A 21,376-nucleotide genomic window follows, 5' to 3' on the forward strand; every position below is an offset into this window, starting at 1 on the left:
GTGCAAGGAAAGGAGGGAGCACCTCAGTCAGCTCCCGGATGTCCCAGGGAAAGAGGAGATGGTCACGGAGGAGGCAGGTTTGTGAGGATGAGGGGGGGATGATCCATCCAAGAGCATGTTTACATACAGCCTCATATAATTCCCACATGTTATTTTATTATTGATTTATAAGTGAGGAAAATGCAGCTCAAATAGGCTAATTTGCTAGTTAGTCCCAGAGCTGGAACTTGAACTTGGGTCTCTCACTCTTCCAAACCAGGGTGCTTTCCAGTGCAGCAGGGCTCTTCAGCTTGTATAGGAGTCGTTGTATTTCCCAGAGAGCCTAATAACGCTAGGTTCACTCAGGAGACACCCAATAAATTGTTGCTGTCTGGACAACAGACAGGAAAAAAAAAAAAGAAAGAAAGAAAACCTTGAAGAGCTTCAGGACAACGAGGAGATGGGGCGGCACTGGATCTCTTTTCTTTCAGGCAAAAGCTTCTGACCCTGGGGCCACAGACGGGAAACGAAAGTGAAGAAGAGGGGAAAAAAAAACTACAATTCCCAAAAGACCATAAAGCGTCCACCTTACGCATGCGTAGACCCCGCCCTAATTCTGTGGCTTCCCAGAAGCTCTTTTCGCGCATGCGCTCTCCGATCAGTCTTCTTCCAGCCCCTCGTTTTCCCCGGCCGGAGTTGGTGCCTGGACCTGCTGGGACCTTCATCTCCGGTTGCGATGTTGCCCTTCTCTTTGCTCTGGGCGACTCGGGTAAGAATGGGGCTCCGGAGGCTGGGTGACTAGTAGGAAGTAAGCTCCCCTCCTATCCTAGTTAACTATTCACAAACTTGGGTTCTCTTGGCTTTTAAACACACGTGGTCTGGGTCCTCCGGGAGGGGAGAGCGGGAGGGGAGAGAGAATGTGCAACTAGGGGGTCCCTGAGACCCCCGGCACACGCGGGGTGATTGGGGCCCCTCTCCATTCCGGTAGCCAGATGCCCCAGGGCCTTGTGACCGCCCATTTGACGTGGCATTAGGGAAGAGAACTGTGGACCCTGTGCTGGCCAGCGAGAGGGGTTCCTGGCCTGGACCGGCGAGCTAAGTCTTTCCTGCGAGCTCTGAGCCATGCAAATGATGCAGCTGGTCACCCTTGCTTGTATCAGGGGTCCCGCGGCTCTGTGGGCTGGAAGGAGGTGGAAAGAGTGGGGAGCACAAAAGACAAGATGTGGGTTTTGGCTTTCCCTGCCAGCAGTCCACCCCCAACCCCGTACACACACCTCTTCCCCAGGGGCTGCTGAAGGTCTACCCTGCCACCTCCGTTGCTCAGGAAACCACCAGCTCGTTGCCCTAACTTTTGCCAGTTTGGTTGCCTCCCACCCTGACTGGGGTATCACTTTGTGAAGGCTCTGCAGGAAGACCATGTGTTTCTGTGGGTGGGGACTGCCCCTGAGTTCCAGAGACATAGGCTTCTAGAGGACAGACTTTGCCCGAGGCTTTGCAGAGTGGTTCAAGGGCAGAGGTGGAGGGAGAGTCTGAGGTGAGGTGAATGGACCGAATCAGAACCACCCCCTGGACATTGATCTCAACCTTGGCTCTAGAACTGGCTTTTGAAGGTGGAGGTGGGAGTGGTGAGAACTGGAACAGACCGACGAGACAGCTGGCTGCTGGATGTGGGGCCTGAGGTCCTGATAAGCGTGGCTGAGGGTTGTTGACTTTTTGTCTGGGCACTTTTTCTTTGACCCTGTCTTTTCCTCCCCCAGCCTCTGCGGAGATGTGGTCGGCTGGTCAGGATGGCCATACGGTGCCAGCACAGCGAGGCAGCCCAGACCCAGACTGGAGAAGCAACCAAGGGCTGGTCAGGCCAGGAGAGTCTATCGGACAGTGACCCTGAGATGTGGGAGCTGCTACGGAGAGAGAAGGACAGGCAGTGTCGTGGCCTGGAGCTCATTGCTTCAGAGGTGGGGCCTGGGAGAGGGGCCAGGGCTTAGGCCACCGTGGGTGCTGCAAGTAACAGGTCATCTTCCTGCTATTTCTCCAGCTCTCCCTTTCAGACTCAGGGCCTTCCTGCTGGACCTCATCTTCCTCTCTTCTTACTGACCTCTGAAGCAAAGGCAGGGCCAGTCTGGCTTATGGGATGGGGCATTAGAAAGCTTCCAGAGCCTCCCGGGGCTCCTATAGTTTAGTCTGGTCCCTCTTCCATCCCAAGAGGAAAGAGAAGCTTGGAAGCACAGGTTCAACTGGACAGGTGGCCTTGCTGGAGACACCTATCACAGCAGCTGGGTTTCTGAGGATGCTGCTCTGGGCCTGCCCCAGGCCTGGCACGGAATCCTAAATGAACAGAGCTTTCTGTAGAACCCGGCTCCTCCCTGCAGCCTGGGCTCTGGCATGATGGGGCTGTGGGATCCAGGGAAGGGGGCTCAATACCTTCTGACATTGCCCCCTCCCCCACCCCAGAACTTCTGCAGCCGAGCTGCGCTGGAGGCCCTGGGGTCCTGTCTGAACAACAAGTACTCGGAGGGTTATCCTGGCAAGAGGTGAGGGCTAGGCACCAGAAGGCTGGAGGACAGCCTCAGGGATGGTGATCCCAGTAGGGGACACCTGCCTGTACCCTCCTAGTGTGCATAGAGAAGTGGCCTTCCCAGTCCTTTGCTGCTGGTCCAGGGGGATGGTGGAACCCTTTCTCTGTGCCCTGATCTACTCCCCTCCCGTTGCAGGTACTATGGAGGAACAGAGGTAGTGGATGAAATCGAGCTGCTGTGTCAGCGCCGGGCCTTGGAGGCCTTTGACCTGAATCCTGCTCAGTGGGGAGTCAATGTCCAGCCTTACTCGGGGTCCCCAGCCAACCTGGCTGCCTACACAGCCCTTCTGCAGCCTCATGACCGAATCATGGGGCTGGACCTGCCTGATGGGGGCCAGTGAGTATAGATGGGGTGGGTGATGGGCTTGTAGGCAGTATGGGCGTGGGAGAAGAGTAATTTGTTGAACACCTACTGTGTTCCATGCGGATGAAACAGGGCTCTCCCAGTCCTGCAAGTTCCAGTGAATGAGGAAGATAAGACCCAGAAAGCGGGGCCCACAGCCATGAGGGTGGTGCCTGCTAGGAGCAGTGTTCCAGAGACCCCAGCCTTTGGAGTGGGGCAGGAAGGGAGTGGCTAAGTCTGAGAGTTATTCCACTCTGAACCTGCCTACTTCCTCTCCTCCCCTCCCAGTCTCACCCATGGCTACATGTCTGATGTTAAGCGGATCTCAGCTACATCCATCTTCTTCGAGTCTATGCCCTATAAGCTGAATGTGAGTGCTCTAGGGTGTGGGGAGGGAGCTGTGAGGAGCTGCCCTGCTTTCTTCTTAGGGCTTTAGCTTTTTGTCTGTCTGTCCAGCCCAAAACCGGCCTCATTGACTATGACCAGCTGGCACTCACTGCTCGGCTCTTCCGACCTCGACTCATCATAGCTGGTACCAGTGCCTATGCTCGCCTCATAGACTACGCCCGCATGCGAGAGGTGAGTGGAGGGCTGGAGTACCCGCCCCTCCCTAAGGGCTGGTGGGGAGATTTTGGAGGAGGGGCAGCCTTGGGCAGGCCTGTCTGGGCCCTCCCCAGGCTGAGGCCTGTCTCTGTACCTGCCCAGGTGTGTGATGAGGTCAAGGCACACCTGCTGGCGGACATGGCCCACATCAGTGGCCTGGTGGCTGCCAAGGTGATCCCCTCACCTTTCGAGCATGCGGATGTTGTCACCACCACCACTCACAAGACCCTTCGAGGGGCCAGGTCAGGCCTTGCCTCTCACTGCCTTCACTCCCGGGGCGTTGTTGGGCTGGATCTGAGGAATTGGTTCCCACCAGAAGCCCTGTCTATGACAGTTCTCCTTCTCTTGCCCGTGGAGGCAGTTCCCCGGCAGGGGGTTTCGGGGTGGAGGTGAGGGCTGCTCCCCTCAGCCCCTGGAGTCTAGCACACAGAGCACAACTGTGCTGGACTCTGGAGCCTGCGGGGCTGGGCCAGCCAGCTTCCTCTGTTCTCCCCACCCCCTTGCCCTTTCTTTTCCGCTTAGCTTCTGACCGCCTACCTCCTGCACAGGTCAGGACTCATCTTCTACCGGAAGGGGGTGCGGGCTGTGGACCCCAAGACGGGCCGGGAGATCCCTTACACGTTTGAGGACCGAATCAACTTTGCTGTGTTCCCGTCCCTGCAGGGGGGCCCCCACAACCATGCCATTGCTGCAGTGGCTGTAGCCCTAAAGCAGGTTGGGGAGCTTATTCTTGTGGGGTGGGTGGGGCATGGCCTACAGGTTCAGACCCTGCACCTTGCCAACTGAAGTTGGAGCTGATGGAAGGGGGAGGTGCCAGGATGGGAGGGGGTTGGGATGGGGTCACACTATGCTGGGGGTGGAGGGGCAGAAGGGGCAGGGCTTAAGGTGACAGTGCTGCTGTCTCATCTCCAGGCCTGCACCCCCATGTTCCGGGAGTACTCCCTGCAGGTTCTGAAGAACGCTCGGGCCATGGCTGATGCCCTGCTAGAGCGAGGCTACTCGCTGGTGTCTGGTGAGCCAGGGGGTAGGTGAAAGCCTCTCTACCCTCAGGCAGAGGCCCAGGACTCAGTACTTCCTGCTTACTGTCCCCCCTCAGGTGGCACTGACAACCACCTAGTGCTGGTGGACCTGCGGCCCAAGGGCCTGGATGGGGCTCGAGCTGAACGGGTGTTGGAACTCGTATCCATCACGGCCAACAAGAACACCTGTCCTGGAGATCGAAGTGCTACCACACCTGGGGGCCTGCGGCTGGGTGAGACCTGGGTTACAGCGGGGAAGGGTGGCTGCCAGGTGGGCTTGGGCCATGCTAATCCTCTCCTGCCTCTCTCCCAGGGGCCCCAGCCTTGACTTCTCGACAGTTCCGTGAGGATGACTTCCGGAAAGTTGTGGGCTTTATAGATGAAGGCGTCAACATCGGCTTGGAGGTGAAGAGCAAGACCGGTGAGTGGGCAAGCCCTCCCCTGCCCCCACCCAGTTTACATTCACTGTCTCCCCCCTCCTTCAACTGATCGAATGGCCTTCCCCAGAGCTCTGACCACTTTTTTTTTCTCCCCCATCTCTAGCCAAACTCCAGGATTTCAAATCCTTCCTGCTCAAAGACCCAGAAACAAGTCATCGGCTGGCTGACCTCAGGCAACGGGTGGAGCAGTTTGCCAAGGCCTTCCCCATGCCTGGTTTTGATGAGCACTGAAGGCACCTAAGAAATGAAGCGCACAGACTGACGTTTATTCCTCTTCCCCCTACCTGGACAAGTTAGGGGTGGGGGTAACTGCCTATCTTCCAATTTTTTGCTGGAGGAGGGGAAGGCCGCCCACTTAAGGGAAAAGGCGGGTATAGTTCCCCTTCCCAGGATTTGTAGCTGAGGAGGTTTCTTCTTGTAACAAGACTTAGAAGGAAGAGGCTTGGGGCTTTCTGCCCTAACCTCTCTCATTATCTCAGTGTTATAGACTCCCTGCCCTCTCTTGGGGAGGGGGGAGTTGCCCTTGTGAGCCAGAGGAAGGAGTGGGTAGGCACCCTTCTTTCATCTTTATCTAATAAAATGCTGACCTGCCCTGAGCTTCTGTTACTGTGGGAGGGGTCCCCTGGGCCAGGTGGTGATTTGTCTCCCTCAGCATGTCCCTCCCTTCCCTCCCACCACTACCACAAGGACCCCTGGGGCTGCAGTCTCCTCTCCCTCTGATCAGAGCCGACACCAGACATGATTAGCAGGCGGAGCAAATTCAATTTGTTAAATGAAATTGTATTTTGCCCACGGCTGCTTCTGTTTGATCCCAGGGGACGGAGGGGAGCAGGGAGGGGTGGGGAAGGCAGGGGGAGGCCCAGGTGTGAAGCGGGAGGGGGTGCCCATTGGCACAGGAAGCAGGGGGCTTGGGCACTGGGAGGAACGAGCTTCACCTCCTTGGGCGTAGGTGCCTCATCACAGGCTGGCTGGGCTGTCAGTGACGAGCCTGGTGGAGCCCAGTCGAGCCAAAGTAGCACCGCCCCTGGGCTGGTGCCCAGAGCCTGGGCGAACGTGGGGCCCGCCACGTCACTGGGCACTCAGGCCTCTGCTTGGTCTTGGCTCTCACGTAGGCCACGCTCCACACGTAGTGTGCACCACACCCTGTGAGGCCCGCGAGGCAGGGGGGCTGGCATGGGCCTTTTGGGTTGCCCAGGCTACTGCCTGCCCTCCTAACTCCCCCTTCCCTCCCCCCTCGTGGGACTGAAGCTGAGGGTCAGAGGTGCTTCCGCTGCTGGGAGCAAGGGAAGAGGGTAGGGGTGGAGCTGCCTCCCCTCCTCGTGGGAACTGGCCTGTGTAAGCAGGAGCTGGACAGGGTGGCTAGAGTGGTGCCCTGGGGTGGACGGTGGAGAGCGGAAGAAATGAGTAGGCTGGCTGGTGGTGGTTTACATCGACGTGCTCTGCAGCCAGGCTTAGAAGTCTGGCCGGTCTTTCTTCAGTTTCTTATAGTCAGTGGAAACTGCAAGGAACTACAGGAGAGAAAGGAGGGTTGCACCGAGTGCCCCAGGCCTCCCTTTGCTGGGGTGGGAGGCACCAGCTGGGATCAAGAGATGAGCGGACGGAGGTGCAACCCTGAAGCCACTGGGAGTTACCTTGTACTGGTCATTGGGGCTCAGGCGGTTCCAGGGCTCCGGGTTGTTCTTTCGGTCCCAGCTGTGGAGAGGGAGGGGGAGGGTTAGGGTTTTCTCTTTGGGAGCTAGGACTCTGGAGCCTCAGGGCACCCGCAGGGTCTGCGCCCCCGCCCCAGCACGCCCCCTCTTCCGCGGAGGTGGGGGGCATTTCCCAGAGACTGAGAGGGGAGGGGTCACGTTAGCGGGTGCTGACAAGTGAGACAAGAAGGCTGTCAGCATTGTCAGCCTGGGGCCAGGTGACAGACGTGACAACCCGGCCCAGGGACTCCCGCCTGCTCCTTGTCACCCCAGGTTAGCCCCATAGAGCAGAGCGGTGGGAATCAGGCAGAAATCCCGAGGCGCTGGGGTTGTAGTGATGTGCCTCGAATTCAGACAACGCCGTGGGTGCTCCTGCGTGCTGAAGGACCCTACACTCCCGCCGCCTCTGGCGGGGCTTGCGGTCTCCGCGCCGCCCCGGCCCCAAAGGCGCCCCCAGCAGCTCACCCGGCCACACCCCCAGCGCTTGGGCGGCGAGACAGAGGTACCAGAAGGCCACCGGCGGCCAGCAGAGCGGCGTCACCATGGCAACGCGGCCGGGAGCGGTGCTAGTTCCGCAGCCCAAAGCGGGCCGAGTCTCCAGCCACTGAGGAGTGAGCTGTCTGGTGGGCCCGAGCGAAGGCGGGGGCCTCGCAGGTCAGGAGCGGGCTCCAGCCCCGAGATACCACTTGCCTAGGGATTCCCGCGAGGACCCCTCATTCCCACCATTCCTGGGAGGCCTGTGCGTCCCTGTCTCATCTTGCTCCACCCAGGACCCCTTCCTGCGTCCCAAGCCCGGCCTTTACCAGACGTCGGGGCTGCGCAGCGCGAGTCGCAGCAAGTAGAGCGTAGCGCTGCCCATGCCCAGGCCAATGAAGCCGATCATCGGGATGAGCTGCGGGAAGACAGAGGGAACTTTCAGGGGCAGCCCCCTCCCAGTCGCCCTTTACAAGCTTTTCTGCTCGGCCCGCCCGCTCCCCCACTCCGGTCTGGCGCCCCCTCCCTTCCGCGAGGGAGGACCGGCAGCCTCCCACACCACATTTTTGCCGTAGTCTTCCTCAACCTATTGCGAGTCTGTCTGAGGTGGATTCAAGGGACACGGAGGGCATATTGCAGGGATGGATTGAGGGCACCCTGAAGAAATATTAGGAGCTTTGGGGGAACTAGGCAAGAGGCAGGGTACTGGGAGATTTGGGGGTTACCAGGGCAGCTAGAGAGTTAGAAGGTAGAATCATGGCTCACCCCGGGATGTCTCTTGATCTGCCGGTAGAAGCGGGCTCCGAGGCTGGTTCCTGCCATATCGCCTCTTCAGTGTCTGGTCCTCTCCAGCGTCCCTGCTCCCTTGCTCCTCCTGGGGTCCCGCCCCTCTCTGGGGAGGGGTCAGCCCAGCCCAGCCTGGCCCAGCCCGGCCGCTTCATCAGACTTTCCCCGCCCCCAATCTCTCTCCCTACGGCAGTTCCAGGCTCGCTGGGAAGAGAATTGTTGGGGAACATGGGCATTTCTGCTCATCCATTCTCCACTCCAAGGGGTCAGACCCTGGCCCATGGGACATCATCATGCTTTGGGCTTTGGGCTGGTCCAAGGGAGAGGCCTCTCAGACTCTGCCTCACAGACTGATTGAGGGGGATCCAGAAGTGGGAGGAAGGACTCACCATGGGACAGGCAGACAGACCTCCAGCAAAGTGCAGGTGGGAGTGTTCACAGGTGGGACCAGGAGGGGCCAGGAAAAAATGAGGACATCTGTAATGCTTCCCTGACACCCCTAGAGCCACCCAGGAGCTGGCAGGTCTTGGGGGCCCTGGTTCTGTCTCCCTCCACATTATAGTGGGAACAGGAGGGGGACAGATAGACCAACAGCACTAAAGTTGCCCCAGCCGCTCTAGTCCTGGGTGGTTTCTTCAAGTTGCTTTCTCCAAGTTGTGTTGTGATTAGCCTGGAACAGTGTTTGGAGGCCAGGGAAGCCGGGTATTATCTTACACCTGACTCAGAATAGAATAAATCAGTTGGTTAAGTTTGGGGGCTAGAGAGACTTCCTTCCCCTGCCTACCTGGGTTAGCCATCCAAGGAAGCCACGTTCTGTCTCTGGCTGTGATGGAGAGAAAGAGAATGGAGTAAAGGAAACAGCTGAGGAAAGACAGAAAAGGTGTTGAAGGAGAAAAGAGAAAAAGACACAGAGACAGAAGCGTCGTAGAGCGATTGCCTCCCTTTACGTGACCAACTGGGGTGTATGAACTCTCGTGTATGCTATGTTGTCAGGGTGGGAAAGCTCACTGCCACCGTCTTCAGGAAACTGGGGTCCTAGGGACCCAGGAGCGCAGCCCTAACCACCTCTCCCCACTCCACGCTAACCTCCATCCTCCCTGCCTCCCCCACTGCTGCCCTGGCAGCCCATCCTACAGAGCTCTCTCACTTCTCCCCTCCAGAGCCTCATGGTGCCCAGGCAGGGGCGAGCTGTGCACCCACCGCTGTGCCCCTCAGAGCACCGAGAGGGAAAAGTCCCTTTCTGGGGGCCCTCCTGCTTTCGCCACGAGCTGATACCTCCCCAGCCTCCTGCGCTGACAAGCGCGGCTGTAATTACGCTGCGGGGTCCCGAGCTCTCCGCCTCCCTCCGGCGGATAATGAGATAAAGTGTCAGAGACACGGCGAGAACAAAGAGACAGAGACTCACTGCTTACGTGTGTGGGGGACGGGGGAGGGCGACTGACGGGATGTCAGAGTCTGGAGCAGCGCAGAGCCCGGCCCTTCCTGAGCACCCGCACCTCCAGGGCTGGGTCAGGGGCTGGGGTGTCCTGTCACCCCCTTAGCCCTCCAGTCTCTGGGACTAAAAATCACTCCTGGAGCTCGAGCTCGAGGGCCGCACAGCTGGGCTGCACATCGGGCTCTTGTGGCACAACTGGGGCTCCAGGATGCCGATAGGGATGTCTGGCCCCTGTACTGCGCCCCTTTGCTTCTTGGGCCCTCGCCCTCCTTCCGGTGCCCTTTCTTGTGAGTTCCAGTGACCCGGGCCTAGCGCATTCAGGACCCTCTGACCCACTTCTTTCCTTGGAGCCGCCGCTGATTCTCCTGCCTCCGGGGCCTCCGCCAGAGTTCCTTATTACATTACTGCTTTCGCGCTTGCCTCTCCGGGGCTCCTTGACCCTTCACCTGCTTCTGGTACTTCTCTCTGACCCCTTGTCGGTGACCCTATTTCTAAGGCCCCGCCCATCTCTGGATCGTGGTCTCTGGGGCCAAGCTGAGACACACAACTCCTTGGGTTCCACATCGCATTTCTTCCCACCTCCCCGCATTTTCCCACCAGAAGGACTCAGGCCACGCTGACCGAGCCGACAGAGGTCATTAGCTGCGGATTAGGCGTGGCCAGGGGCGGGCTGGGTTCCCGCTGGGATCTGACTCTGAGCCCTAAACCTTACAGACACTAATCCGCGCTCTGGTGGAGCCGAACGTCAAAAGCAGCTGGACTCCGCGGAACAAGTTGGCAGCGGGGCCGTGGGTGCGGACGCCCCCTGGAGGCGGAGCTGCTCTCAAGCTCTTAGGGGGCGATGCCTCAGGCGCTCCCTATCGGGCCGCGCTGGCCCTGCGCCCCGCGGCTTTTGGGCAGGTAAATTAGTGCCAGGAGTGTCGGTCGGGCTGGCAGGTCAGCCGTTCCTGCCACTCCCGCCGCCAAGGCAGTGGGTCCCTCAACTTCCACTCTTCTGTTGTGAGGTGGGGCCGAGTGAAGGGAAGGAGAGGGGACGAGGAAGCTCCCACTTCGCCAGCTGCGGGCACCCCAGGTTCAGGCCAGTTTCTCTCGCCAGGCTGGGCTGCCCCAGATGCCCGGGGCTCCGCCTCCGCCCCGAGACTGCTCTCCGCCCTCTGACCCTACCTGCCCCAGTCTCGGCCTGCCCATTTTTTCTGGGTCTGCTTCAGACCCTATCACTGTCTCTCTGTTCCTTCTCATTCTGTCTCTCCCTCTGCAGCTCTCTTTACCTGGCTGTGTCCCCCTGCATCTGTTTCTCTGTGTCTCCCTCCGTTCGTCTCTCCTTCCCTCTACATTGCTCTACATCGCTGTGCCTCTCTTTACAAATGCCTCTCTCTCTGTCACTGTCTTTCTCCCCCCTCCCATTCCCCGGTTCTATTCCTATTCTCTGCCTTGCTGCCCCTGGGGTTCTGCAGGAGTCAAACGGGACAGCCTGGGGACACCTCGGGGCACTGCCCAGGGTCCCCTTCCCGGTCACCTCCACACGCCCGTCACCTTGGCGCGGGCTCCTTCTTCCCTCTGCAGCAGTGCGGCGTGGAGGGGGCGCCAGGGTTGGAAGACACAGTGCCCAACATCTGCTCGGGAGCCCCGGGGCCCCTGACCCCCTCTGCCGCTATTAAGGACGCCGGGTCCCGAGGCTCTGAGATGATCATGATTGCATCAGCCAGACAGCCGCGGAGCCGGGAGCCGCGCAGCGAACGAACCAGCGAGACAAAGACGCCTGCGCCATCTGTTTATGCAAAGCGCTCTCCGCCCGGGACCCCGGCGTTCCGGTGCCTGGCCCAGCTCTGGACATAGGGTCATGAGTCAGCTACTGCCCGGCGCACCCGCCGCGCTGCGGCTCCCCCACTCCCCAGCACCCAGAGGGGCCGCGGGGCGAGCGGAACTGAGGGGGGCGGGGGGTGTTGATGTGATTGGAGCGGACGCGGCTCTTTCTTCAATAATGGATGGAGATGATGCGGACGGCGGAGCCAAGCCCGCTCGGAGAGGAGAGAGGAATAGAAATGGGGAGAGGAAGGGGCGGGGGCGGGAGACTCACCCTGGCAAGCACACACGCGCGCGCGCGCGCGCACACACACACACACACACACACACATACACGAGCGTGCGTGCGTGCGTCACACTGTCATTCGAATATACGCCGCCGCGCGGCTCACACCCAGGCACACGCCCACGCACTGTCACTGAGGCACACACACCTGCAGGCAGAGACGCCCGAACAACACACACTCACCAGAAGCTTTTCCTGGTTCTCACACATACACGGTCCTACAGGCAGAAGCGCATGTAAATGCCCACACGCGGGGCACACGCAGCAGTGAAGAATGCACAGACACGTAGACCCGTCAAAACACATATGTACATCTGACACCCAGGGGCTAAGACAGCCAAAAATCTTAAGAGGTTGGGGGTGGGGCTGATCGGGGACAAGACACATACTCAGCGGCACAGGCTCACACCAGGGGCACACATACCAGGGGTCCACACATATACACAAACACAACACCTGAGACTCTTGATAGACACACCTCACACATTCAGGGCACAGACACACACACACACACTACAGAGCAGGGACACAGACACCCATAATCAGCAGGGGCACAGAGAAATCCCCTTCCCCCCTCCCCCCACACACTCAGAGTTTCACACCCACACATGCCAGAGCTGCTGCCTGTGCCCTGCCGTGGCGAAGTGTGGCAGAGAGGTCACTGGGATCCCTGAAGCAGGCCTTGCTAGTCTAGCCATATAATGAGGTTCTGATGATAGGAGATTCCTGGGGCTGTGGACCCTGCGCCCCTGCTTGACTGCCTACAAACTTCCTTTCTTGGCCCCCAGGGCCAGTGGTGTAGACCTTAGGCCTCTCTGGCCACAGCCGACCCTGCCAGCCTCAACCCGGGTAGCTGGGGGAGAGGTGGGAAAGCCATAGAGGGATATTAGCAACCGCATAGGGAGACTCCCAGCACATCCCCAACACAGCCAGGAGGCAGGCTCATCCCTGGTGCTGCTCAATCTTCGGACTTCAAGGGGCACTTTCTTTGCTAAGAGCCGGGTGGGCACTGGGGAGGGGTAGGATGTGGGTTGTGTTCTGGACCCTAGTAACCCGGCCCCTCCTTCAGTCTGTTTTCAATTCAGTCAGCTCCTTGGCCTAGACTTATGACCTTTGCAGTGTGAGGCAGCATCATCTATCACCCAGGCGGCTGCTGGCAGGGGTGGGGGGCGTTGGGGGCTCACACAGGGTCGCTGTCCCTCCTGCCTCCCTCTCCTGAGAACTGCTCTCTGCCCACAGGCCAGGGTCCACGGGCGGGGCAAGTACTGGGGGGAGGGTGTGACCAAGGGGCTCAATTGCTATAACTGGACCTTGTGTCCCCACCCCTGACACCCCAGCACCCGTCCTTCGAACTCGGCACAGTCAGCCTCCCCGCTCCTCCCACCCTCCCTCTCTCGGGCCCTTTGCTTAATTTCCTATTAACTGCTGATAAATCCAATTAAACCGCCGCTCTAATTAGGGACAGCTGCCGGCTCCGGGAGGCGGGGGAGGAGGGTGCCCCCCGAGTGTAGGGGGAGAGAACAGCAGCTCTTTCTGTTTCTCGGTACCCCTACACCAGCACTGCCGCCCAATGAGCCAGTAAATTGGTTTTGTTTCAGCATTATGTGTGTGGGGGGCGCTCTCGAGGATCTTGGGAGGCTCTGGTTTTGAGTCCCTTTGATCGCTTGATGAAGAATTGCGACCCAAGCCCTATCCGTCCCTGTCCCCCGCTTTGGTGGTAGGTGGATCGTGAGGAGGGATGGGGGCAAAGGTTTGTGTGCAGCGGTGGAGGGGGGCCTGCGATCTGATATTCCAGCCCAAGCGTGATTCGAGGGGGCTGCCTGAGCTTCCCTTTATGACCCCGCCGCCGCCCCGAGGCGTCCGGATCAGTCAAGGGCAAAGGGAACAGGAAACCGAACCAGGTTCTGAGGCGAGTCTTCTCGTGTGCTTCCCTACCCCCAACACACCTCAGCTTTCTGGAAGGAAGGGGGGCGCTCCCGTCCCGGGCCCTCCTCTTCCCCAGCCCAGCTGAGACTCTGCCCTCCCCCCGCCAGCAGCAGATGGTGCCCGGGCTCCCGCTGCCAACCTTGCTAGGCGGTGCCAACCTCAGGCCTGGCTGACAACCGGCAGAAGAGAAGAGGATCTCTTGACTGGCCAGGCTGACCCTCCCCCACCCGCCATCTAGCTCAAGACCCTCAGCCAGCCCCATTCCAGCGGCCACCCCAGGCTGCCGCTCACTGGTCCGCTCCCAGGTCCCTAAACTCCTCGTCTCCTCCAGCTCCCTTTCCTACACCTTCCCGCTCCCCGCCACCTGCCACCGCGACCTGGGCTGGTACATTTGCATATTTGCATATGCAAATATAATTTACATACGGCGCACCGCAGGGGGGGTCTCCGCTTGAGCTGCTTAGCTGTCTGCCCCGCGCCCTCTCACTTGGTACCTGTCGCAAAGGGCTGGGGCGGGGGCCGCGCGGGAGGGGTCAGGCCCCCACCCCCCCCCGTCTCGCTCGCTCAGTTCCCGGAGGACTTGAGGAAGTGTTGCCATGGAGACGGCACGCACCCCACCCCCTTACAGGACCAGGGTCTCAGGCTTGGTGTCTCCGGTTCTCTCCCCCCGCCCCCCCACCCCCGTCCCTCGCACTTCAACCGAGATCTTGCATCGCCCCCTGGCGGCCTAGCTCGGAACTGAGCCAGGTTCGGAAATGCAAGGGGCTGCCCACGGCCAAATCACTAAGAGCTAGTGGGACCTACCCTGCTACCCGATCCTGCTCCCAGCAGCAGGGGCGCGGGGGCCGTGACCCCAGTCCAGCTCCCCTTTCTTCATTGACGACAGAGGCCTTGCCTGGCGGACGCATCTGTCTCCCCACCTCGCACCATGGTAGTGAGGGGAGAGCTGGGGAAGATTCGCCACCCCTTCCCAGGCCCTCTCTCCTCCCTCTCCCCTCGGCCCCCAGTTAAACGGTAAACTTTTCTAACTTTTGTCAAAACTTTAATAAATTCGCAACATTCGATGGTTCGCCTCAATGCCCCCTCCCGTCTCCCTAGTGGAGACGCGTTCTTTTTCCAGATCTCAAAGGCTGGACCTGAGGGGTTTCGAGTGAGGCTGCTCCCGGCACCAAGTATCCGACGCCCTCGGCGGGGAAGGGGGACGGGAACCAGTCCCTTCCCGGAAGCACCGTCACGTTCCGGCGGGCCTTCCCATCTCCCCCACCCAGCAGTATAGTTGCTTTCGCCCCTTTTCTCCCCAACCTCCACTGGGCCTGCCCAGAATGGGGTTTGGTTATCTCCCGCCAGCAGGCGTCTTCACGCCTAAATCTCCTCCAGGAAGTCGGTGGGAAACAGCCCCACCTTGCGGCCGGTGTAGACCTTGACGTAGCCACCGGCTTCATCTCCTTTCTGCACCACAATCTAAAGGATTAAGGGACGAGGGAGGAGGGGAATCAAGAGAAAACAGTAGAAGAGCTGAGTAGGGGAGTCCAGAGTTATGGAGGCCCAATCTAGCCCCATTAATGGGTTAAGATCTGCAAGGAGTGTAGTTTGCAGAGAAGCCTCTGGGCCTGGGGTTGAGTTGGGGCACCAGAGCTACCTGGTCCTTCTTGAGAGTGATCTGCCCTATCTCGCGGTTCCCCACGAAGGATCTCGTTACGCGGTGCACACGCTCTCCAGACCGGACCCGAATGATGAAGTTTGGAGGGAAAAATCCGACCTTCTCCCCTATTTTCCCCTAAAGGAGATGGTAGGCATAATTAATCTCACAATCTCTGGTTCTAAACTCAACCCATGTCCCACCCGAGTCTCAGACATTTCTCTTACCCGCCACCACTCCTCATTGGAGTCATCAATGACTGTGATCTTCTCTCCAGGCCTGGGAGAGGAAGGAAGGGGCCTCTGAGATTTAGGAGCCTTACACATTCAGTCCCTTGGCTGTGCCCAGGTTCAGCCCCAAATAGGCTCCATGCCTGAGTCCCCCCTTTTCCTTTCCCATAGGGAGCTGGGCTCTCCCCTCTCCACTCCCAGTACACCGCCACCCCAATCCTAAGGCCTCTCACGGGAAATCCAGATCGTCCTTCTCCAGGGCTTTGAATCGATAGAGAGCCACAAAGTAATGAGACTGCTGGAAGCCAGGCTGCTTGTGCTGGGGGTGAAAGGGGGTGATGAGTCTCAGGGCACCTCTGTCCCAGACTGAGAGGCAGGAGGCAAGGCCAGGGGTATTTTCTAGACACACTACATTCCACCTCTCTTTCATGTCCCTGAACTAAGACGAATGTGTTGGCTGTGTGAGGTGGTGGAGAAGACAGGTTAATGATTGGAACCCATGGAATAAGTGTGAGCTTCTGCTGAGGCCGTGAGTGGCGTGAGTGGTGTCAGACCTAGGTTGGGGAGAGGACTGGGGTCCCCACAGGGAGAAAATATTCTCACTTTGTCATCAGGTGTCTTCTTTTCAGCTTTCTTATCCCCTTCAGGGTTTCCTGGAATGGGAAACACCGACAAATTGTCTCTGGCTTCTGGAGTGTAGCCCTCAATCCCTTACCTTTCTGTTCCAGGGCCTCTTACCTCCAAACCTGGCATGCTCTTTGGCCCTCCATCTCCTGTGCCACAGCTGAGCCCTGACCCTCCTCCATCTCTATGGATGGAGGTGGGTGTTACTCACCATCCTGGGGTTTGCCTTCCTGTAGTCTGGCAGACTCTGGCTCCTCTTCCATCATGGCTGCTAGAGACTGGAGAGGGCACTAGAGTTAGGAAGATGCTGTCTTGGAAACCCATGCTTGCCCTGGCTCTCAAGTCAGGCCAGAGAACTAGAGAATAGGATCTCAGTGTTGGAAGGAGCCTTGGAAGAAGTATCTAGTCAACCACCTGCCTAATGGAGGGACTTCCTCTGAAACAACATGGCAGGTGACCACCCACTTTGTGCTTGAATGTAGTTGACAGGAAGCTCACTACCTTGCAAAATCCATGTCCTTTACTATAATGTCTGCCCTTAAAAATACTACAGTGTATAAGAGAAAAATGGGCAGCACAATTTTTAGAATTCCCTTAAGAGAACAGAACCCGAGTGGGCTAGCCTTTCTGGAAGCAGTCAGATCACATTGATAGTGCCTTATAAGTCACAGCTCACTCCAAGAAATCCCTAATTTACACCCAACTTTCATATCAACTACTTTGAGGCCAGATCTCTAGTTCTGTTTTTGTGCAGTTGATTTTCATTTTTTGATCCAAGAACAGTTAGGTATTTTTCCTTACACAATTTTGGATGATTAGTTCTTGGTCTTTCTTCTAGTCTGTAAGATTTTTGAATATATTATTCAGTGTATGAGTTTTCCCTCCTAGGTTTCCCACAAACTTAATGGGATATATCATTTATATCTTCATTTGTATCAGTGAGAAAAATGTCCATAGGTGAGGACTAAGGACTAAATCATGTCATAAAGCATCAGAAATCTCCCTCTAGTTGGAAACTCCCTAAAGGACCAGAATCCTTTGGGTGCTGTCATTCAACCAATTTTAGGAATCCATCTAACTGTAACCATTATCCACATTAGTCCATCCTTGTTGTCCAGAAAGATATAAGGATATGCTAACAAATTCCTTGCTGAACTGAATACGTCTATTGTATTACCAATCTAGTAACCTATTACAAAAGGAAATGAAGGTGCTCTTGGCCACAAGCTTTGTGCCTCAGTTTCCTCATCTATAGGATAAATGGGTCAGACCAGATTACCTTCATGGACCCTTGGGGGGGCTCTAGAATTCTCTGATTAGTTGGCATGACAAGCTCTCCTCTCCAAATCCAAAAGCATAGCTTTTCCTCTGTTGCCTGGCAATGCCAGGGCCCTGGGGCCTAGCCTTTAGTTAGTTATGGTGGTTTATCTGACAATTTCAGAAGGGAGTTCCTGGAGTAAACACATGCTATGGCAGGAGTTGTTAAACTGAGGCCTTTTAAAATTGCGTGCAAAAATTTGTCTGTTGGGTTATGTGCAATTTTAGGGGAAGAGGATTCCTACTTCTGTCAGCTTTCCAGAGAGGAGACAGGACCTGCTCCATGGGGTCTCTGGAAGGCCTCAGTAGGAAAACTGGGTGCTCACATTTTTTTTATCTGCCTGTCCCTTCTTCCGTTCCTTGTTTGCCATGATCACCCCACTGCGAAGGGTTTCAAACACAGGGTCATTGCGATTGGCAGCAGCTAGTTGGAATGGGAGAAGAAAGGAGACATTACTGGAGAGGCAGAAAAAGGCTTAGAGGAAAGAGAGACCTCTTAAGTAAGGGAGAGATGGGACTGAGTAGGTGCGTGTGTGTTTAGAATTAGCAAAATGTCAGCTGGGTATACCTAGGGTCATCAATTTATAAAGAGCTCTAAAGACATCACTGGAAATGTGATGGAGAAAAATATTTACCAGCACTCCTTCCAGGCAGAGCATTATATGATGTTGGAAAGACAACTCTGCTAATGAGTTGCTTGGGAGTTGGGGAATGCTCAGAATCACTATTTTCCTTTTAAGGAGAGTGGTCCTTTAACTGCTGGCTTTTGTTCCGCTGAGTGGCATGTGCAAGCTGGGGTACTACCACCAGTGGGTTCTTCTTTCTCCATCCATGCTCCTCACAGAGTTCAGCCTCTCCTCCAAATAAATGTTGAGCAAATTGTCAACAAATACACTTTTAAGGGTTGCCAAATTATGAATCTGCCCAGGATGCCCACAGCTCTTGGTCTGGCCCTGAGTCTGGCACTATGCTCTAACAAGGATGAGGACTGCTTCATGCTTAGAAATGGTTTTGCATATGAAGAGCAGAGTTTGAAGTCAGGCAGAAGAAGGTTTCAGTCTTGGTTCTGTCTCTTTCTTATCTGTCTCTTTCTTACTGTACAAAGCCCGTGCTAAATCTTATCTCCCTCTGTTATAAAACAGGGGAATACTGACTCTGCATCCAAGATGGCTAAAATATTAGATTGAGTGAAAACCATGGGAAATAGAGTCTGTTTCAGAATTTGGCTTCCCAATCTGGAGATCGTGCTGAAACCATCTCTAGGCTTGCCCATTCCCTCAGGTCCCGTATGGGGCACTTACAGAGATCTTTGACACAAGCGTACTGCTGGTTGCTGTAGAGAGGGGAGCTATAGGCCCGACGGAAACCAGGGGGCTGTAGGATTGGATGGGAGAAAGCATTAGAGATAACAAGGTAGGGCCCAGAACCCATCTCTCCCGTGAGTATTCACCCCTTCTTGGAGTAAGAGATGGGTTGAGGAAAAAAAAGCGGGGAAATGGGTGGGATGATTTGAGGAGGGACTGGCAAGGAGGTAGCTGGCAACGCGTCCCCTCCCTTCTACTTTCTTGCTCCCCAGAGCCTACTCACGATCTTGCCGAAGCATCTCTGCATCTCCACATAGGACTGACAGTGTTCGTGGATGTTAGTTTTGCAGTTCTTACAGCGAAGCCCAAATTTGTTGTTGACTTGGGAGATGGGGAGAACATCTGGGTGAGGTTCCTGATTTCCCTTCCCCTTTGTACCATTGCTGCTACTCTAGCTCTTAGGTCCTTTTTCTGTCTGGGACCCAACACTCTCAGTCTGGAATAGTATTTTCTTAAAGCCAAATCTTACCACAGCCTGTCTGATATACAAATACTCCTTTCCTAAACCCCTTCCCCCACCCCCTGCCTTCGACATCACACTCTCCACTTCCCTTCATGACTCACGCACAATCATCCGGGCACAGACATCACAGAACTTGGGCTTCTTGAAGAAATGATCTTTGAATTTGTGGGGCTTATCATTAACAAGCTTAGGAGGTTCTGGGGGTGGCTCCTCCTCCTCTTCTTCCTCCTCTTCCTCATAGATGTAGTAGATGGGCCCACCCCCAGCTCCCACTGCCTCCCCATTGGCCTGGGGCTCTGGGGGAAGCTCCATCTCCTTTGTCCCTGTAGACTCCTTCCTGAATAATTGCTTCAGCCGCTGTAGCTGAGGGAGGGAGTGAAGGAGACCCAATGTTAAAAGAACTGTCTTGCTTTCTAGAGTAGGTAAGGCTGAAGCTAACTACATTTTTCTAGCCTGGGGCAAGGGGCACACCCCAGGATTAGGGGGTATCAGGGGCTGTGGGTGCTAGCTAGCGTTTTAACAATAAATGAGTCATATACAAGTGAGATCAATTCAAGCACTTTTCTTCAAGGGCTGCAGCGGTTTCCCAGCTCCCCCCACCCAGTGGTCAGAAGCCCAGACTCACCCCACTTTGCCGAGTCTCTGCTGGGAAGGAGGAGGACTCCAGCACCTCCTTTTCTGTCATCCTGCAAGAGGTTGGACCCCACTGTGAAATCTAATCCCTGACTGCCATTCTTCCCTCCCATATTCCTGTCCCTTGCAGTGGGGTGGTCCTTGGAGGGGAGGCTTTGGGAGAAATTTGGTTAAACAGAGATCCTTCCATAAGGCTTATGAGCAGAAAGATTCTATGCAAGTCCAGAGAAAAGCCCAACAGACTAAAGACCTTCCCAACCAGTTCCTCAAACCAATAACCATACTTCTACCATGAGGGGCAACCCCAGAGTTTACACCCCCAAGACAGTGCACAAGGCTGTGTGGTTTAGGGATTTTCCTACAGGTACTTTGTTTCTCTTGGGAATCTGTGGGCAATAGAAATGTGACACACACCTTCCCAGATCCCCTTTCAAGAGGTTTAATGTGTGTGTCCACAAGCATGCAAGGAGGGATGGGCTGGGGACATTTGTCCTCCTCTACCTCTCTCTTGAGCCCTGGGGGCCCAGTGCCTAGTTCCCAGCCTGCCTCAGGCCTCAGCTATTTTAAGTTTTCAGAGTAATATGAGCCTTTCCTTCCCTTACTACTCCATTCCCCTGATCCCACCCCCACCCCACCCTCTAATCCTAGCTCTTGTCCTGGAGTAGAATAATAATAATTTTATTCCTAAAACCCAAACTACTCACAGACAAGCAGAGAAATGAAGAAGCGGAATAGACTATGGATTGGGGAAGCTTGGGTGAGCAGTCCTGGAAATGGAAAGAGGATGAAGAGGCAACTTACGTTTGGAATTCCCTAAGTCAGTCCACAGCCTGTGGAGGAAAGAGGGAGCCCCTGGGATCTTGACGGTGGTGCTGGGGGAGGGCTGGTCTTCTTCCTTGGGGGCTAAGCCCCCCCAGTACTCTCTGTACTCACACCAGCTACCCAGACGGTGTTTGTAGACCTCCTAGCCTCTCGCCTTGGTGTCAGAGCTGAAATGACAGGGCTGGAGGAAAGTGGACAGCTGAGCGACAACAGCTGACACAGAGAAATTGGACACGGGGAGGGCTGGACCCTAACTCCTCCCATTCCCCCAGAGCTGCTGTTGCCTGGTTTTTCATCTATGGTGTGCAGGTCAGAACTGGCTAAATTCAGGAAGGGACATACCGCATACTCATATGGGTGATTTTTTTTTTTTGGTCACACTCTGTGTGTGTGGCTTGTGGGATCTTAGTTCCCCGTCCAGGGATGGAACCTGGGCCCTTGGCAGTGAAAACGCGGAGTCCTAACCACAGGACAGCCAGGGCATTCCTTCATGTGGGTGATTTTAAATGACTAAAGGTGAAGATGAATTATAAACAGGCTTCTCCATCCTTTTCCCAAGGTCCAAACATCTCTCCAATTCTACCTTCCCTGGATCTACTTTAGGAACTAGCCTTCGATTTCTCAGCCACCATCTTCTTGTGGCCATGTTTTTTTTTTTTTACCCTCAAGCATCGATCTAGCCTCCAATCTTTAGGAAGGAAAGGGCTTGGAAACTGGTGAAGAAAGGAACATTCGAATTTTCAGAGCTCTCCTATCAGCCAAACTAGATTGCTTTCTTATCCATGGGTAGTTAGAAGGGTACCTTGCTGCTATCCTGTAAAGGAGTGAAGAACATGTAGTACTGCTTTGTTCCCTCCAGCTGCCCCCAGAGATATCTTTCCCCTATTCCTCTAAAATCTTGTCCGCAGGGTGAAAGGAACTCTAAGA

At 56.1% G+C, this 21,376-nt stretch overlaps 3 protein-coding genes across 5 annotated transcripts; 1 reads left to right on the forward strand and 2 right to left on the reverse strand.

Annotated features, from left to right (window-relative positions):
- Window positions 1-593: 593 nt before the first annotated feature.
- Window positions 594-5,550, forward strand: SHMT2 (serine hydroxymethyltransferase 2). The gene is made up of 12 exons (XM_067697069.1): window positions 594-748; window positions 1,737-1,934; window positions 2,431-2,510; window positions 2,691-2,891; window positions 3,186-3,267; window positions 3,354-3,476; window positions 3,603-3,742; window positions 4,049-4,214; window positions 4,413-4,512; window positions 4,597-4,752; window positions 4,833-4,940; window positions 5,063-5,550. The coding sequence occupies exons 1-12, from the start codon at window positions 716-718 to the stop codon at window positions 5,188-5,190; spliced, it is 1,515 nt and encodes a 504-aa protein (XP_067553170.1). The 5' UTR covers window positions 594-715; the 3' UTR covers window positions 5,191-5,550.
- A 168-nt stretch (window positions 5,551-5,718) lies between these two features.
- Window positions 5,719-8,077, reverse strand: NDUFA4L2 (NDUFA4 mitochondrial complex associated like 2). Its single transcript, XM_067697073.1, has 4 exons — window positions 7,887-8,077; window positions 7,451-7,539; window positions 6,591-6,651; window positions 5,719-6,467 (listed from the first exon to the last, which is right to left on the reverse strand). Exons 1-4 carry the CDS (start codon window positions 7,941-7,943, stop codon window positions 6,411-6,413), a joined length of 264 nt encoding a protein of 87 aa, XP_067553174.1. The 5' UTR covers window positions 7,944-8,077; the 3' UTR covers window positions 5,719-6,410.
- Window positions 8,078-8,193: 116 nt separating this feature from the next.
- Window positions 8,194-20,880, reverse strand: STAC3 (SH3 and cysteine rich domain 3). Of its 3 annotated transcripts, XM_067697071.1 has the most exons (13): window positions 20,429-20,880; window positions 19,620-19,680; window positions 19,096-19,357; window positions 18,755-18,852; window positions 18,469-18,541; window positions 17,494-17,591; window positions 16,062-16,128; window positions 15,830-15,879; window positions 15,460-15,545; window positions 15,224-15,275; window positions 14,997-15,134; window positions 8,692-8,730; window positions 8,194-8,577 (listed from the first exon to the last, which is right to left on the reverse strand). In XM_067697071.1, exons 2-13 carry the CDS (start codon window positions 19,677-19,679, stop codon window positions 8,524-8,526), a joined length of 1,077 nt encoding a protein of 358 aa, XP_067553172.1. In that variant the 5' UTR covers window position 19,680; window positions 20,429-20,880; the 3' UTR covers window positions 8,194-8,523. The 3 variants fall into 3 exon arrangements, with proteins under 3 accessions (XP_067553172.1, XP_067553171.1, XP_067553173.1); XM_067697070.1 differs by lacking the exons at window positions 8,194-8,577; window positions 8,692-8,730 and adding an exon at window positions 14,378-14,818 and having other exon boundaries at window positions 20,429-20,638; XM_067697072.1 differs by lacking the exons at window positions 8,194-8,577; window positions 8,692-8,730; window positions 18,469-18,541; ... (2 more) ...; window positions 19,620-19,680; window positions 20,429-20,880 and adding exons at window positions 14,378-14,818; window positions 17,803-18,009.
- Between the last annotated feature and the right edge of the window lie 496 nt (window positions 20,881-21,376).

The sequence above is a fragment of the Pseudorca crassidens genome, chromosome 11, assembly GCF_039906515.1.
Source record: "Pseudorca crassidens isolate mPseCra1 chromosome 11, mPseCra1.hap1, whole genome shotgun sequence".
Taxonomy (NCBI): Eukaryota; Metazoa; Chordata; class Mammalia; order Artiodactyla; family Delphinidae; genus Pseudorca; species Pseudorca crassidens.